General features: G+C 48.8%; 1 protein-coding gene across 19 annotated transcripts in view; it reads left to right on the top strand.

The window, feature by feature from the left end:
- Positions 1–17,279, top strand: part of KCNQ2 (potassium voltage-gated channel subfamily Q member 2) — a 62,808-nt gene that overhangs the window by 25,945 nt on the left and 19,584 nt on the right. For 8 of the 19 annotated variants that reach the window (XM_062642124.1, XM_062642123.1, XM_062642129.1 and 5 more), the window contains exons 6-11: positions 2,331–2,441; positions 2,881–2,976; positions 3,648–3,742; positions 6,771–6,800; positions 11,003–11,071; positions 12,942–12,971. In XM_062642124.1, the coding sequence (XP_062498108.1) occupies positions 2,331–2,441; positions 2,881–2,976; positions 3,648–3,742; positions 6,771–6,800; positions 11,003–11,071; positions 12,942–12,971 (431 nt within the window). Of the gene's footprint in view, positions 1–2,330; positions 2,442–2,880; positions 2,977–3,647; positions 3,743–4,036; positions 4,317–6,770; positions 6,801–11,002; positions 11,072–12,941; positions 12,972–17,279 lie in introns of those variants that run through there. The other 11 variants (XM_062642126.1, XM_062642132.1, XM_062642121.1 and 8 more) reach the window with 4 other exon arrangements.

Below are 17,279 nucleotides of genomic sequence, written 5' to 3'. Positions count from 1 at the left end.
CCCACAGGTGCTTTGATCATCATTTTGACATGTATTTAAAATCGAATCATTTAAAACGATCCTTGGGTAACACGCTGCTAAAGACACTGCAATAAATGTGATAAAATTAATAGGATCTAAGTACCAGACAGGCTTCAGCACTGAAAGCTCTTCCCTTTCACATCTTTGCTGACAAAGGAGGAAAGGGCAACGCTTCTGGTTTGCTCTGGGGGTGCGTGCGCATGTGGATTATTGGATTACCTGATTAACAAGGAGAATTAATGACGCTCTAATCTTCTTGTGTTATTGTTCTTCTGCTCCGACACTGTGGCGCTGGTTTGGCCTTGATTACAAAGCACGGAGCGCAAAGCCCAGATCTGATCAAATCCCAATAACAGGCTTGGGGTGGAATCGGCTGATCAAGCAGCTCCTCTGCTCCTACAAAGGGAATGAAGCAGTAAATTGCTTTTCAAGGCCCTTGGTGATGACAAATATAAAAACAAAGCCTGATTTGACATAACTAGAGAATAAACAGGGAGGAAAAAGTGGCAGCCCAGATTAGAGCTCTGTCCTGGGAGAACCATGCGCAGATTTATCCCTCCTGCTTCCCTGTCCCTGCGAGCCTTTGGCATAGGATCACTGCTCCCTGTTTCAGGATGCGGAGGTGATTGTGTTGCTGTTGAGAAGCTGAGAGTAAACTTGGAGATCCATTAAGATAAAGAGGGTTTGTCATTGTCCAGCTCCTGGATGCAGTACAGGCAGGTGTTGAGAGATGAGCAACCTAAATCGAATTGCAGGTTCAGGAACTCATCCCTTGGTCTGCTCTTGGTGGATCCAATCCTTGTACTTGTCTCTATATATCAGAAAGAGTTTTTAAACCGACTTGCAGTGATTATGGAGAGAGCATTGCTTTGACTTTGTGTTTCAGTCAGGAGTAGCCATGTAGCTGCATTTTCTAACCACTTTGTCAAGCTGGCATCTAATTGATAGGGCTTTTAGTGGGTCCAATTAAACAGCGCTTTGGGATCGTTCTTCCATTTGTGTAAAAGTGATTTTATCCAGAGCTGAATGCATGAGGTTTCCAGAGCTACATCAGCACAGTGTCAGCTCCCATCCCTGGGGCTGGCTCTGTCAGTGGAGGTTAGGAGATAGGGGCAACTTCCCACTTGGCACAGTGGGGGCCAGTTGGGGCAGAAGTGTCCAAGATGTTCCCGATCAGACCATCTCTCCCTGCCTTCCCCTGCCAATCCCAGGCTCTCCAAGTCCTCTCAGAAGCCCTGGGGAATACCCAGCATAGCATCATAGACTGATTTCTGTTGGAAGGGACCTTAAAGCTCCTCCAGCCCCTGCCATGGGCAGGGACCCCTTCCACTGGAGCAGCTTGCTCCAAGCCCCTGTGTCCAACCTGGCCTTGAACACTGCCAGGGATGGGGCAGCCACAGCTTCTCTGGGCACCCTGTGCCAGCGCCTCAGCACCCTCACAGGGAAGAGCTTCTGCCTCAGAGCTCATCTCAGTCTCCCCTCTGGCAGGTTCAAGCCATTCCCCTTGGCCTGTCCCTACAGGCCTTTGGCCAAAGCCCCTCTCCAGGTTTTGTGTCAGTCCATAGAAGTGGGAAAATGCATCTTTTCCTGCAATTTGAAATTCAGAGGATTCTTTGTCTCCAGCAAATCTCTCTGCTTCTTCCCCAAAACACACAGCAACTTGCCAGCATTCTTTTGGTGCATCGCAATAATACTTAGGAGGGGGGAAAAAACCCATCCCTAAATTAAGTTGCATGAAGCAGCCATAATTCATCCTGTCAGCATAATATGCTGTTTTTACATAGGGGGACCAGCTAATAGGCACTGCTGGGAAAATCGGGGATAAACAGCATCAGATCTTTCTGCATGCAGTCAGCTCTGCCTTCCTCCGGGAGGTGCCAAAAGGGAACTTGGGGGAACGGTGCCGGTTTGCTTCCCCTGCCGAAGGCACAGCCCCATCTCCCGGGGGAGGCTCCGAGCTGCCGCAAGCCTCTGCACCAGCTGGCAGCTCTCTGTGTCCGCTGAAGGCAAGAAAATGCTCCCAACTGGTGTGAAAACTCAGTGCATTGAGGAGGAAGGCGGCAGCGCTGTCCTGGGCACTGGGAAATCACTGCTTCCCACAGAGGTGCCCATCATCGACTGGCTTGGGTGGGAAGGGACCCTAAAGCTCATCCAGCTCCAACCCCCTGCCATGGGCAGGGACACCTTCGACTAGAGCAGCTTGCTCCAAGCCCCATCCAACCTGGCTTTGAACACTGATGCTGCAAGAAGTTTGTGTGGGTTCAGTTCTAAATCTGACCAAGGGCTTTGTGGTGTTCTCCTCCCTGCAGATCACTCTCACCACCATCGGCTATGGGGACAAGTACCCGCAGACCTGGAATGGGAGGCTGCTGGCGGCTACGTTCACCCTCATTGGCGTCTCCTTCTTCGCCCTTCCTGCTGTAAGTGGGGGCTGCAGCATCTTGCTGGGAGGGTGCTGAGCTCGGCCCATGTTGTCCCCAGCCCCTGGAGCTGGTGGCAATGCAACAGCCGCATCCAGTGGCACGATGTATTCAGAGATCTCCTGTCTGCAGCAGCTCTGTGGCTTTTGAGTCAAGGAAAGAGGGAGAAAAGGGGAAACCCTGTCTGAGTACCCACAGATTGGGCACTTTGTGTATGAGCAAACGAGATGGAAACTCCAGATTTGGCTCTGCACAAGTATTTATTGAAGCAAAACCAAAACCTCCTGCAAAGGCTGTTCTTAGGGGTGATGTCCTTCTCCTGGCTATCAGAAGCAAGAAGTAACACAGAACAAACCTTTAGAGGGAAAGCTGGCTGCAGTGTTTAAGTAAAAGCTTAGCAAACACCCTGCTAACTGCAAATGTTTGTTCTCTTCCCCAGGGCATCTTGGGTTCAGGGTTTGCTCTGAAGGTTCAAGAGCAGCATCGGCAAAAGCACTTTGAGAAGAGGCGAAACCCAGCGGCGGGCCTGATTCAGGTGAGGATCACCTGATGGGTACCACGTTTTTGGGGGGGTTCATAGTCTTTTAGGTGTTGGGGAGGAGACAGGCAGGTGAAGAATGGGGCTGTGTGTGTAAGGTGTGAGACAGCAGCTGGTGACTAGTCTTGTGTGGGAATAAATGCCAGGAAATCAGCCGTGGAGAAATAACATACGTGGTAGGAAACAGAACAAAATCCAGCCCAGCCCAGCGAGACAAATGCATTCAGAGAGTCTGGTTTTACCCCTCTCCCTCCCCACCAAAGAGAATATTTGTACTGATAGAAAGTTACAATTGGGAGCATTTTCTTCATGGTAACAGATGTCTGCGCAGAAGGTTGGTCTTGGTGTGTATCCTGGAGATGTGAAATTAGTCATTTTACATTCCCCTGCTCCTTTCTCTCCACGTTTTTTAACTCCCTGATGGGCAGCGAAACCAATTTGCTGCCTAACTTCAACCTGACAGTGGGTGCCTGATACCTACAGCACTTCTCGCTGGGCTCTTGTAGTACCATGGTACCACCCCCGATTTGGCATGTATTAAACCAAGGAAAACGAAGGTCAGACCCATCCCACAGCAGAAGGAGGACTCAGTGTTGGCCAAAGGCTATAAAACCAAGGGCAGTGCTGCCCGTACCGGGTTCACAGTCCCACTATGATCCCCTCCATAGGCGGCTTGGAGATTTTATGCCACCAACCTGTCCCGGACGGACCTGCACTCCACTTGGCAGTACTACGAACGCACCGTCACCGTCCCCATGTACAGGTACCTCCTTCTCCCTCTTCCACCGCCTTCCTCATGACACCACTGTCTCCATATTTAGTTTTGTTATCTGGTTTTTACGGTTTCATTTGTTACCTATTTTTTGGTCAAAAAAGTTGATTTCTAGAGCTGGTATATGCTTTTTCTTTTGGAGTTTTTTTTTTTTGCTTTGTGGTTGGTATTGTCTATTTCTTTTTGACTTGATTTTAATTTCCCTGTTGGTTTTTTTTTCTTTCCATGTCTGTGTGTGTGTACATGCTCTTCTTTTCACCTTTATTTCTCCACGGCCGCTGGTAGTTGCGTTGTGTTGTGACAGTTGCTGTGCCCAAGGGTGAAGATCTCCCTTCCGAGCTGCTCTGGATCATAGGTAAACGCTGTCCTCGCCCTGTGTGCAGCTCCTCTCACCCACTCGGGCTCTCCTTGTGGCTCCAGCTGGTTTCTTATGGTCCTTCTGCCTTTCGGCAAACTTCTGTCCCAGCACTTTCCCTGGGTGCATTTGCCCTGGGTCCCCCTTTCCTTTCCTTATTATTTTTCTAAGAGGAGGAGAACCAAATCAGGATTCAATGAGCATTTTCCCATGTCTTGCATTCCATTTATCCATCATGAGAAAGGCCGGGTTGGATGGAGCTTGGAGCAAGCTGCCCTAGTGGAAGGTGTCCCTGCCCGTGGCAGGGGGTTGCAACTGGATGAGCTTTAAGGTCCCTTCCAACCCGTGGTTTTATGATCTGTTGACACAAGTAGGGAAGGACTGTGGCTGTGATGGATGATGCTGGTAAAGCACCGCTGTGTTTTAGCAGCGTCCATCTGCCTTGCTTTCAGGAGAGGTAACTCATCATCATCCCCAGGCAGCTTTTTCAGCTGATACAACACAAGTTAGAGCAGTGCTCTGGGAATTCACAGCCTCTTGGGATTTGGAGCTTCATGGAGATGAGGACAGTCTCCTGCCATGCCTCACTGCTCCCTGGGATGCAGGGAAGCATTGCATCCCCCGGCTCATTCTCATGGTTGATGGCATTGAGGCAGAGGCTTCTCCAGGAGCTAAAATGCAAAACGTTGTTGTTCATTTTGTACTCCATGCTGTCTGCATCCCCTTCTGGCGTGTTTTTAGGAGCTAGTCACGTTGTTGTGGTCAGTGAGTTTTCATTGGATTCATTCCCAGTGTGTGTCTGATTGCTTTTTTTTTTCCCCCTAGAGATTTATGAACCAGCTTCAAGATTTTGCCTAAAAAAAAACCACCCCAAAACCAAACAACCACCCAACAAACCAGAACAAAGCTGTTTTCCGACAGCATTAATCTCACCCATTGAAACTCCCCCATCTCACTGTCCATTAGCAGCACTGGCTGTGATCAGCTGTTGGAGAGGATGAGGATGGTGCCTGGTCCAAAGTCCACTGCAAACTGCGGGAAGCCAGGGGCTGATTTCAGTGGACTTTGCTGGGTTTTACTGCTCTTTGAAAGACTGAACTTATCACGCAGCCAGACATACAGTGACACCTTTTGCATGAGGATACCCTGGGGTAATTACCTGATGCTTAATCCACTTGTTAGAACCTGTATTTCCCATGGAGCTAGGACACAGGAACAAAAGCTGAAGGGCTGCAGGAGAGCCTAAATAAAAGCTTTAAGGAGGAAAAAGGACAGGAATGCAGCTTGATGAAAAGCCCAGCTCTCCTGAATGAAAAGCTAGGACCAAGCCGTAGCAGGGTGGCAGCAGTGTTACTGGTTGGGTCAGTCCCAAGCAGCAGCATCACCCTGGGCTTCCCTAGGCACAGGTTACTCTGCTCTCCCAGTTTCACCTTTAAATCCCAACTCCTGTGTGTGTGCAGGTAAAGCGAGCATCACCTGGGAGAGTGAGTCGTGGATGCAGTGATGGATTTAGCTCTTTGGCCAAATTGGGTATTTTTACCAAGAAAGCAGTGAGCTTCTGTTGAATATATTTTAGATGCAGTCAGATTAATTAGGGAAAACATTAAAAATGGGGTAACTGTATGTTCTGGCTGCAGCTTCCATCAGTCACACTGTGCATCTATCCTTGCCTACCCACTTCACTAAGCCAGCTCTGCACTGCTGCAGCCAGAGCAGCACATCAAGCCCAGTGCCGCATTAAAGCGATGGCTGCAGACGTGTGGCTGCAACACAAAGCATGATTAGGAAGTGGGTTGGAGGAACACAGTATCCCCATGCCCCTCCAGAGTGCCAGGGGGTGATCTGCAGTCATCACTACCTTGGCACCCTTTCTGCTCAACATCGGGCTGCTTATTCCTCACAGCAGGAGCCCTGTGACTTGAGCTTACTTGTTTTCCCAAGGCATCTCCAAAATGACTGGCTGCTCGATATGAGAAAATCATTGTACATGCCTTGGAGGAGCTCACGTGCCTCCAGAACATCACTCAAATCACTGCAGTAGAGTTAGTCTCGCTCGTGTGGGGAAAATAAGGTGGCCCCTTGAGAGGAGCTCAGATTTCATCTCAAAATTCAAAATGTAGTAGAACCGAATCTGAAATAGGCACAAAGCCACTTTATGTACAGGTACTGCTTGAGCTCGTAATGCTGCCAGACACCATGACCTGTTCTGCATCAGCCACTGGATTTGCTGGATAAAAAATTGCTGTTTCTTATCACTACTGAGAACAGGGCCTTGATCTCAACTACGTTCATATATTGGCCTTCACTAAAATACTGGCACATCCAAGCCATCATCTCAGCTCAAGGTGTCCCTGGCTGATGGGACCGAGGGCTTTGGATGTCCCATGAAAGGCCTCTTGGTGGCTTCCCTATTTTCCCTGCTCTTTGGTGCTCATTTGCTTTCAGAGTGAGGTGCCAACTGCCTGTCCCCAAGGGTGACATGAGGGTGACACGGGCGCTTCTGAGCAGGCTCAGCCCACGCTCCGTGCTCACCTCTAAGCCTGGTTCATATGCTAATTTTCTTTATTCTGTTTCTTTTCCCCTTTCCTCCACCCCACCTTCCCCCCATCCCTCTTTTTCTTTCTCTTATCCCTTTGGTTTTCTTGGGTGAAAACACTTGAAAAGCACGCAAACGCAAACGTACGGTGCCTCCAGGTATGAAGTGCATGTGAGCCTGAAACTGTGTGTCATGTCACTCCTTGTTCTTCGTTTGGGACTGTAACGTGCAAAGCTTTTAATTGCAAAAACAAATGAAGGAAAGGAAAATAAACCTCCGAAGATCAGTTTATTCAAAGGAATGAGTGAACGCCCAACCCAGACTCCCCATCCTGCTGCCTACAGACTAACCCTATGCACCTCCGTGTATGTTTTAGCTGCTGGTACACACACGTGTTGGGAAACCATCTGCCAAAATGATGATTTAAGGAAGGAGAATGGGAGAGTGCTTGATAAGCTTGGTGTTTTAAGGTTATTTCGTGGTGGTCTTACCAACCTCCTCTGATTCATACAATGTTTAATGAGAAAACTTCCCTGTTCATACTCCCATTTTCCCTCTGCCATCACTCCTGCGTGTTCCCCTTTCTCCAGCCCTCTGCTCCCATCCTTCATTGTGTCATTTCTCTCACTCCATGCTGTAAGAGCTGTTTCCACTAGGCAATGCTTGGTTTGCTGAGTTTGCTGCGTGGTGGCACCATGGGATGCATCAGTGGTAGAATGGAATGAAATCACAGTAGTAGCTGTGTGTGATTTGAGGACAACATCTGGAGGAGAGATTGGACCAGATGTTCCACTCCATTCCTAGGTTGGACCAGGTGATCCTTGAGGTCCCTTCCAACGTGGTATTCTACGAATACAAACTGGAACAATCATTACTTTCTTTCAATAATCCAACCTGATTTGGGGGAAAGGGATGTCCCATTTCAGCAGGACTTCTCCATTTCAGTTTTTTTTCTTCCCAGACTGACCTAGTTATTCAATTTGGGACTTAACCTTTTTGGGGTCAATCCAAATGCAAAGATCTGTATATGGCTGTGTAAGAGTTATGATAAATAATATTATCTTTGGTTCTGCAGAAAAGAGTTGATTTGAAAATCACGGGCATATTTTAGATGAGGTTGGTGTCTGAAGGTGTAGTCAACTCAGTGTATCAAGATGGGGAATAAATGGCTTGCATTTCAAGACTGGGGGCCAACCTCTGTTCTTAGAGCAATTTAAACTCTCACTAGATGTATTAACGCTCTTAAAACTGATGTGATTTAGCACCTGATTTCCAAACCTGATTCCAGTTTTCACAGATGCAAGTTTTGCAGCCTTAGTAAATCACACTTAACCACTTTATGGGGTTAATTTACAGCAAATTGCATCAATGAATTGCATTTGTAATATTTTGAATGCACTTTCCTGTTGTGCTGAGCAGCGGCCTGTTGGGAGAATAGGACATTTTAATGCTGCAGGGAGTGAAGTAAGAATGTGCCACTTCCATCCCATTTCTTATAATAAAGTAGTTTATAAGTTTCATAAATGTCCTTAGTTATGAAAAATAGCTTAGGTTGGAGACATAAAGACATTGTTAGGGTAAAAATTGGCTCCTCATAGGAACTCCAACACAGCATGGAGACTCATTTAAGTCACCATTCCATTCCAGCATCCATCTCCTTGTCACCGTCTTCCTAACTGTTCATACTGGAACTGTTCAAAGTCGTCATCGTCGTTTCTGTGTATGTCGTGGTGTGTGTGTGTGGTTCTGTGTATACTCCTACCCTGTGTTGTGTGCTGCTCCCTCCTCGTGTTGTGGGGTTTGGATGATGTCCTGGCCGGAGGCATGGTATCCCTACTGTCCCCAAGTGCTTGAGCCTTATCTGTGCTACCAGGAATAGCGATTTTGCCTTCCCTTTGGATAGGGGAGCTGGAGGTAGTGTGGTGTTTGTGCTGTCCTGGGAGGGGTGATGGAAGCCGACGACTCGGAAGCGTTGCTGTGGTGTGTAGCATGAGCTGTGTGTGTTCCTGTGGCCCGCAGATCTTCTCACCTAGCTCCCCTTTAACCAAAACTTGCTTCCCTTGCTAACAAGTGACACATGGACCAGGAGGAGAGAGAGAAAACATGAGATGCCCCAGCCCAAAGGTCCATTCTCTATGTCTCTGGAGGACACAGTGACACACAGGGGTGCAGGGTGCCCTCCATCAGTGTTTCATAGCAAAGCTCAGTCAAAGCACTGAGCAGAGCCCTGCCTGTTCTCCAAGGTTCTGGTGAAATGGTGCAATGCAGTAGCTGTTCCCCAAGCTGCTCTCTTGTAATGACAGGTTAGGCTGAGTATTCGATTCAAATCGAATTTCAGGTCAAGTACATGGATGAGTTGACATCTATTTTTAATCATTGTTTCAATACAATATTGGGTTTTTTTTCCACCCATCACCCTACCACAGAAACAGTGAATTTCTGTGTTTCCTTGTGTGTCTTTTTACCTTTGCATGGAAGCGTCTATGGTGGCCCAAGAGATGCCCACCTTCAGCACAGTGTAGACCTGTGTTATGCAAAGGGAAGAGCTCCTTTTGGGATCCTGAGTCCTTCAATCCAGTGAGTTAATGAGCTCTGAGACTTGTACCAGTGGGAGCCCTGGATGTGTGATCCTGGCCAGAGAAAGTGGGGCTGTTATCCTGGCTATGGCCATCCATGAGAATCTAATGCACCAAAGAACAGTTGTCCACCCTTCATTAGCTGCTAAGTACACTTTGTGCTTGATTTTATTCACCCATCTTGGAAGGAGCCTGCCAACCCTGAGGTGGGTTTGAAGGGAGGCGACAGCCCAGCACTCGTGTGCTGCTCCACTGCACCAAGGTCAGCTTCCTCCTGACTTCTTGAGTGAAGAGAATCATTAATTCATCAGATCAGGATGTGCTCTCTGGATGGCAGCAAACAGAGCTGGCCTGGGGAGCCGAGCCAACATTTTCAGGCCTATTTTTACTCTTTTCTCCATTCTTAGGATTGAAAGATGTTCTGATTGCCTCAATCTTGTGAGCACCAAGTCTGTTCTGCTGAACAACTGGGGGGTTTTCTGAGGATGAGTTTCATGATGCAGAGGAAAAGATTTTCCAGTTGGGTTTCCTCTTCACTTAGAGGAAAACTATGAAACTATGGGTCTCATAACGGCTGAAAAAACATGGGCATGAATATCTCTGCCTTTACTTTACAGTAAGCAGCACCTCGACCAGTCTGCGAGCACTTGTGCTCCTTTCCTTCCAGTCCAAAGTTTCCAGTTTGGGTCATTCTTCCTCTAATTAAAACCTTGGTGGCTCATTTTCCGGCAGAGCCATATGTATACACTGCCTCGGGGTTGTGGCTCTTTGGGCTGTGGTCCCAACTGCAGGGACCTTAGTTTGACAAGGGCACACTGGTGGCCTAGAAGGGATTTTGCAGCAAGTCATGGGATGAGCCCCATTGGCCTTAAGCCTGAATGCGGAGTCCCCAGGTGAGCTTTTAAGTAGGCGCTGCTCTTCCCAACCATGTGCAGCGTTCTCCATCCTCCCCCCAACACCTCCAGCTCACATCTCTCCTGGTTGAGAACCTGTGAATATCAATGTTAAATATTCATGGAGCAAGCCCCAGTCTCTCAGGGCCTGAAGGAAGAATCTGAAGTGGATGTGGGAGCTAATTCAATGGCACAAAGTCACTATAGGAGACAGGGTGTTCATTTATTTTACTTTTTAATTAACCAGGATTCCTATTTTCAGGTCCTTCCTAAGAAAAGAAGGAAACCCATCCTTCCTAGAAGGCAATGATACATGGTTTTGCCTTATTTCAGGGAAAAAGCCTGGCATGGACTTGACCCTGGAGCACGCTGCTCCCAACCTCAGTTCCCTGTTTTCTCTGCCCCATAAAGTGCTGCTTCCTATGCCTCCCGGCATTGCCAGGAGCAGCAGGGTTGAGTTCTCCTGTTTGCCTCCGAAACTGGAGATTCTCTCCAGTTAATAAGAGCCGAAGCACTGACCTCCACACAGAGCAATGCCAGCCGATAGACTGCACGTGGTGAACCAGCTCTCCTGCCAAAACACCATGATGCTGCTCAGAACCCCTGGCAGCCGCTTGTTGCTTTGGGAGGTTCCAAATCCAATGGTGCAGACAAGTTTCTCTCTCTCTTTGCTGTCACCCTTTCTCTCTTTCCCCACCGCTCTGCCTTAGGACACTGTTGGAAGTAGCAGCCAAACCCCTCTCCATCCTTCCCGAGCTGTCTCCCAGTTGCGCTTGGTGGCACTAAGCTGGTTCTAGCTGAAAGGATGGGGCAGCAGGGGAAGGCTCCAAGATGGGAGGCTCTGAAGTCAGCTCTACTTGGATATTAATGGTCTTCATTTTCTCCCTCTAGACTAATCCCTCCTCTGAACCAGCTGGAGCTCCTGAGGAACCTGAAGAGCAAATCGGGACTGACATTCAGGTTAGCAGCAGAGTTGACAGTTTGGAAAGCACCCACTTTGCAACCTTTTCCTTTTGTTTTCCTTTTTTTTCTTTTTTATTTAGTTTATTTTTCCTTCCTGCCTTTTGCATACGGACAGCCTTGAAGATGTGAGAGGTTTTGGCAGTTGGTCCCCCATAGGTTGTTCAGTGACCTCCTCCCCATCCCTCTCCCATGCTGTACATGAATTTCTTCAACCTAACTTGGCTCTGGAGTAATGCTACAGTGCTTGACTGAAAGCACTAAGTTGTATTCACAAAGGGTCTGATCGAGGTAGTGTTCCCAGTTTTCCTCTGACCTTTATATTCTTCACCACCCTCAGAGAAGACTCAGGCCCACGGTGCGTTACTTCATTCTCCATCCCCAAAAGCAGGCAAGGTTGTAGTGGTTAGAAGTATTTGCTGTGGCAAGGTATCTGTGATGGTCCCGGAAGGTCAGGAGTCCTGCAGCTTCAACCTGTGCTTGGGAGGGGTGATTCTTGGGGCTTTTAAGAAGGCAAGGCTGCCCATTTGGAGAATAGGGAATCTTCTGGGAGACCCAAGGAGGGATGGAGAGGTGCTGGCCATGCCTGGTGAGCACCAGGGCCAGCTGGGGAGGTGTGGGATGGGACCTGCCCTGGGCTGTGTGTCTCTGCAGAGGGTAGAGATCTGTAGACCCACGGCAGTATGTGAGTATTGGAGCTAGGGACTGAGGTTGGGTTTCCAAGCCTGTCTGAGCAAGGAGCAGATGGTGGAGGGTTATTTTGGTTTAGCCTCTGCACACTGCTGCATTCAGCTTAAGGAAGAGGGGATGGGGTCTGTGCAGGTCTCAGTGGTCACTGATGGATGGAGGCAGGGCCAGGGCTGGTGCAGCATCACTCTGAGAGTGAATCAAGCTCCTCCTGCCAAGGTCTTCCCGCAGTCCAGTTTGTCCCTTATTCTGTCTGGGGAGAAGCAGCCTGCTCTCTCCCATGGGGCTGCAGGGGCAAGGCTGCTCGAGGACCCAGATTAAATGCAATTTCCCAGTGTGACAAAGCTGTGAATCAGAGCAGCTGGAGGCAGAGCAGGTTCTCCTTGTTGCTAAAGGGAAATGCCAACAAGATGCCTGGTCATTGAAGGTGAGGTATTTACTTCAGTGTGGCCTTAGCCTGGCTTGCAGTGTGATTGATGCCTACCCTTTCGCAGGCGTTCAGCTCATTTTGTCCTCAGTGTCAATCAGGTGGTTTGGGATCTCAGTAGGAAATAATGTACAAAACTGGGGCATCCCGCTCCCTCCATCTAGCCTTTGGCAAAGTAGCTGCCAAGGGCTATGGAGGCAGAAACCCCACCTGGGGTGTCTGGATGCCAGGGCAGAGATCCATGCTGACGCTCCCCTCCCAGCACCATGTGTTAGCACTGCGGCATGAAGCCGTGCATCAAGAGATGTGAGATGAGCTCCGTTCCAATGGCCAGGGAGGAAAAGCACCAGGGTCCCAGGAGCTGTTCAAATCCTTCCCTATGTGCAGAAACACCTCAGGGAGGTGCATTCCCAAAGGAAGGGGGCCTCTGTCTGAGCCCACAGAAGTCCTCCTGTGCTCACACAAATCACACAACCGTCGGGTGTCTCAGTCATGCGTAGGCACGAGGATGGGTTGGGGTAAACTCTTCAACCCTGTGCGTTGTATGTGTCTTCTCTGAGGTTGTGTGAGTCTCCAGTGATCTTCTGTCTGGGCCAGAAGCTCCAGGAATTAAGTGCTCCTTTCCCTTTCTTCTGTCCACAACTTTCACTCTAGTTGTATTGTTTGGTATTGTCCTTTCGTTATGTTTTAACAGTGAAGCAGCAACGTCTTTTGCCACCTGACACCATGCTAATGTACTATTGCTTCTGTTTAAAGGAAAGAGCAGCAGCCTGAACCATCGCCAAGGTCTGTATCACTGCCAACAAGCCATCCCCATGCATTACCCGTAGATATCTATGTGCGTGTGTGCGTGTGTGTACCATGTTGTGGTGCCATCGAGGGAAGCATTCTAGGTATTAACGTGCTTTTTCTGTGCTGTGGCAGTCCAATGTATCTCTGTGTTTGCTGGACCTTAAATCATATCTTCCTTCCAGTCTGCCTTGGGCTGTAGCTGAGAGGATAGTGAGGCTATGGGGGCTAGAGAGAGCTCTGGGCAGCACGGGCAGAGCCGGCAGACACTATCTGGGGTGATGGCAGGGCTTTGGTTTATGCTGCTTTATTTCTGTTTCGTTGCTGGAGTCGTAGCTGAAGCAGTACAACGAGGCTCGATGGGCACCCATGGCTGGGTGATGCTTTGCCTGTGTCTCCATCACCCGACGCCGTGATGGATGGAAGTGACATGGGACCACGAAGCCATCGCCATGTCACCGAGTTAGCAACTTCTCCTGAGCTCTTCTTGCTGCAGGGCACTGCACGGGGCTGCGTGGACCTGCTGCTCCGTGGGACACAGGAGGGCTCTCTGACACGGCACGACGTTGCATGGCAGAGATTCCCTTTTCTCCAACCCCGTTCCCTTTGGCCTCACAGCCTCTGGATGAAGCACGGTCCCTGCTCCGTCTTCCCTCCACGCCTGGAGTCCATGGTGCAGAGCGTGCTCAGGCGGGCGCCCTCTGAGACGTGGCGAGCACCTTCCAAGGCCAGCCATAAACCTCACCTACGGGAGAGCTTTTCTCTATTCACATGTCCCAGGGAAAGCAGCAGGGCTGGTATTTGGGGGACTCATCAGATACTTTCCATCCCCTTAGAACTCCCTAATTCTGGTATTTTGTGTCCTATATTTTCCAGTTCTTTTAAGAAGTAATTCTGAGACTGAATCTCATTTTTCATCTCGGGAGGCAGGATGTGGAACTGATGATCTGTGGAGATCATCTCCTTGCCTTTCAGATCTTCTATTTCATATCTCAAAACATAGCTTACAGCCTAAATATTGTAAATAATATGTTTTTCAGAAGCATAACTGGAGCCTGGCATTTTGCAGATGAAACTTTCTGCTGTGCCTTTTAGCTTATAAGAGGCCAGAAACTTAATTTTGCCCTGGCATAAAATCCAACCAAAGATATCTGGGTTGATACGGTGCTGACTAAAGGAAGGCAGATTTCATCCTTCCTTCCTTTCCCCTAGCCCCCACCCATTTTTCTGTCTTTCATTTGAGCTTTTCCTTTGCAAGCAGAACCTCTGCAGTTCTCCAACCGCTTTCCTGCCAAAGAAACCAAATCTCCAAGATCATGTTTCAACTACCAGATTATGTTATTTTTCCCTCCATGCAGCCTCGTAGCTAGAGCAAAGGCAGGGTCCATCCAGCTTTGTTAAAGCAGGGAGCATTGCATATACAATGAGACAAAACCTCTGTTCAACACAATCAGCTCTATAGCTGAGGAAGTCTGAGGACCAATGTTAGGGTCACAGCATCCCTGCAATCACAGGCACTACTCTTATTTCTTACTTTCAAATCTCAGTCCTGTCTTGCAGTGTTCATTTTGACCAGTTACAACACTAGGTTTGATATAGTATTTCTTTATAGGTGTCGCAGGTTTTTCCCTGATCATTTCTCACGTTGCTTTCTTGATCTTATGCCACAGAAAGAAGTAAAAAAATAGCTTTTCACTGTCCTTTTTCAGAGTATTCTTTACTATGCGTAGCTCCTTCATCAGGGTCATTCCCAAACGCTACTTTCCTGCTCCTGTGGTGTATCTGTCTCTTGTGGCACTGGTGGGTTTTGTTGCCCTCTGTTGTAAGATGCTAACCCTGAGCTTGCCCAAGCTGAGGGTCTGCAGTTGCTGTGTATATGGCATTAGAGTACTTTCCACATTGCATAGTTCAGCTGCCAAAGCAGAACCAAAGCTCTTTCCTTCTGTTTTGTTATCGCAATATCAGTTCTACCTGCTCCCCCTGCCCTATTCCATCTGATAATGTCTTAGAGTTCAGGAAGGAATTTTGCACCTCCATGTACAGGGCTCCCCAAATCACCTGTTTTCCCAAATGAAAGTTTCTGGCTCTTCTACATTTGTATCCCAAATCTCCCACCCACTTTTAGTTCCCAGCAGTCTCCCAGTGATGCTCAGTGTGTCATCCTGCCCTTGGAAGAGAAAACTCCTGTTTCTCAGCCCACCCGCCAGTTAATCATCCAGCTGATGCCCGTCTGTCGCTGATGACTGTTCCACTTAGGAGACTCCTTGGGATGAGCTGTCTCTCATAGCAGACCCCAGCACCACACTTCAGCTGGCAAAGCATTTGTCACTTTCCATCAGTGTAAGGAAACAGTCTTGGATCTGGAGATAGCTGGATCTTCCTCCTGTTCTAGCGATGTGTAGGGAGTGGCTGATTTCCTATATCCCTCTTTCCGTAACTGATGCACCACAAATTCCTCACAGCAAACAGAGTAGAAACAGCTCTTTCCCTCTTTTGCATCTTCATCTGTTTTAAGTTGGAGAAGGGATGCTAGCACAGCTCATGGAGCGTGCTGTGCAAGACAAGCATTGCTTTGCAAGGTCAGGGCACATCCCAAATACCCCACAGCCATCAAGGTCGTGCCCGTGTGCCAGCAGTGATGCTGCCCTCTGACTCTGGTGCTGCTGTAGCTGTGCTCATTTCTGCCCAGACAGCACTCAGGGAGCTGCTGCCCAGGGTGGGAGGAAGAGAGGAGGTGATGGGGTTAGCATGGTGGAGGCTTGGGGTCACCTGGAATCACTGGGGTGGCTTTAGATTTGGTGTTGTAAAATGGGACAGCCAATCTGAGAGACAAGTTACGTCCTTTCTCTATCAATGCTGCTTTGTTTTCCACCATGAGCTTGTCTGCATCCATCTAGGGCTAGGAAAGCTCTGTGCTGACCTGCTCGGGGTGGGCAGGAGCTCACCTCCCCAAGGCATGGAGCCTGGGCTCTGATGAGCAGAAAAGATGCTGGCTTTTTTCTACATGCTACCAACCTCTTCCTCCTGTTTATTTCCCTCCCTCCTTCTGCTTACAAAGCCTCCTCTGTTGCCTGTCACTTTGGGTGCTGTGTCCACCCTGCCATCTGAAGTGGTCCCTGCCCTTCCCTGGGCTGGTTGCTGCTCTCATGAACCGTCCGAGTCCGCTTTGCCCCGTAACCCCAAGGAAGGAGGGCTGCTCCAGGGTTTTCTCACCCCTCCTGCTGCAGAAAGCCAGCAGATCAGAGTGATAACGGGGTTTGGTTACTTCTATGTTAATCTGGCTGGAAATTTGCTGTGGCATCTCATTTCTGTTTATTTTGTCTCCTGGTTGTAATGTCAAAAAGACAAACATATGGTTAGCCAGCACTACGGAGGCTCCTTTGTGAAATGTGTGCTTCGGATGCTCTTTAGCAGGTGGTCTGATAAACATCTGAAGGTATCCATGACCACATTTCTTCCTCTTGCATTTTCCAAAGTATGATTTGGTGAAAAGCTAAAAATTACTGAGCCAAATGATCAGAATAATACATTTAGAACAGAGAAAAAGAAACAGAAGGGTTCCAGGGAATTGGGAAGCTAAACCTCAGATTACTTTGTCCAGCATGAGGTCAGTCCTGTAGGCACAGAGAGGAACCTCTTTGCAAGGTTGTCCTCAGCTGTGGTTTGTCCATGCCCTGAATGAACTCAGCAAGACCTTCGCCATTGAGTGAATGCTGGGCTGGGCTACCTTGTAATGTGTCTGTGTATCTGTGCGTATATCTCAGTTTCAGTGTTTGTGTATGTCTGTCCGAGATACACACAACATGAATATCTCTTTTCAGGGGTGTGATTAAGGCTTTTGTATGCACTGGAGGATGCCTTTGGTTGACTCAGTGGGCCCCTACTCATCCAGCCTAGGGTGTCTGAGGTGTTACTAACCACTACTGCCCATGGAGAACGGTATCAACCACAGGAGCCCCATGGGCCATGTTAGCCTGGGCTGGCATTTGACCATCTAACCCATTAAACTGGTGTCAGAGACTCATGCTGGGACTGACAGTAATCTGGAAATAATCAGTTGCCTTCAGGGGAGCAGATTATTTGCACAGAAGGGACTGCAGCTTTCCATAGGGACTGCAGAGGACAGTAAGAAGAGAGTGATCCCCGTGTCTCCCTCAGGCTCTGCATGCTGAACATCCCGCTCCCACACTGCGATGCTCAGACCCCAGCTCCAGAACAGCCCTGGTAGTACCAGTGGTCCCCGGGGATTCCTGGTGACTGTGGGGTCCCATTGTGGGCACCTGAGGAGTCCCCAGGATGCTGAGG

Source organism: Pezoporus occidentalis, unplaced genomic scaffold (assembly GCF_034315485.1).
Source record: "Pezoporus occidentalis ecotype Australia unplaced genomic scaffold, CSIRO_AGI_Poc_V1 ctg70, whole genome shotgun sequence".
Lineage (NCBI taxonomy): Eukaryota > Metazoa > Chordata > Aves > Psittaciformes > Psittacidae > Pezoporus > Pezoporus occidentalis.
The sequence above is the reverse complement of the archived record's forward strand: the minus strand, read 5'-3'. Positions and strand labels throughout refer to the sequence as shown.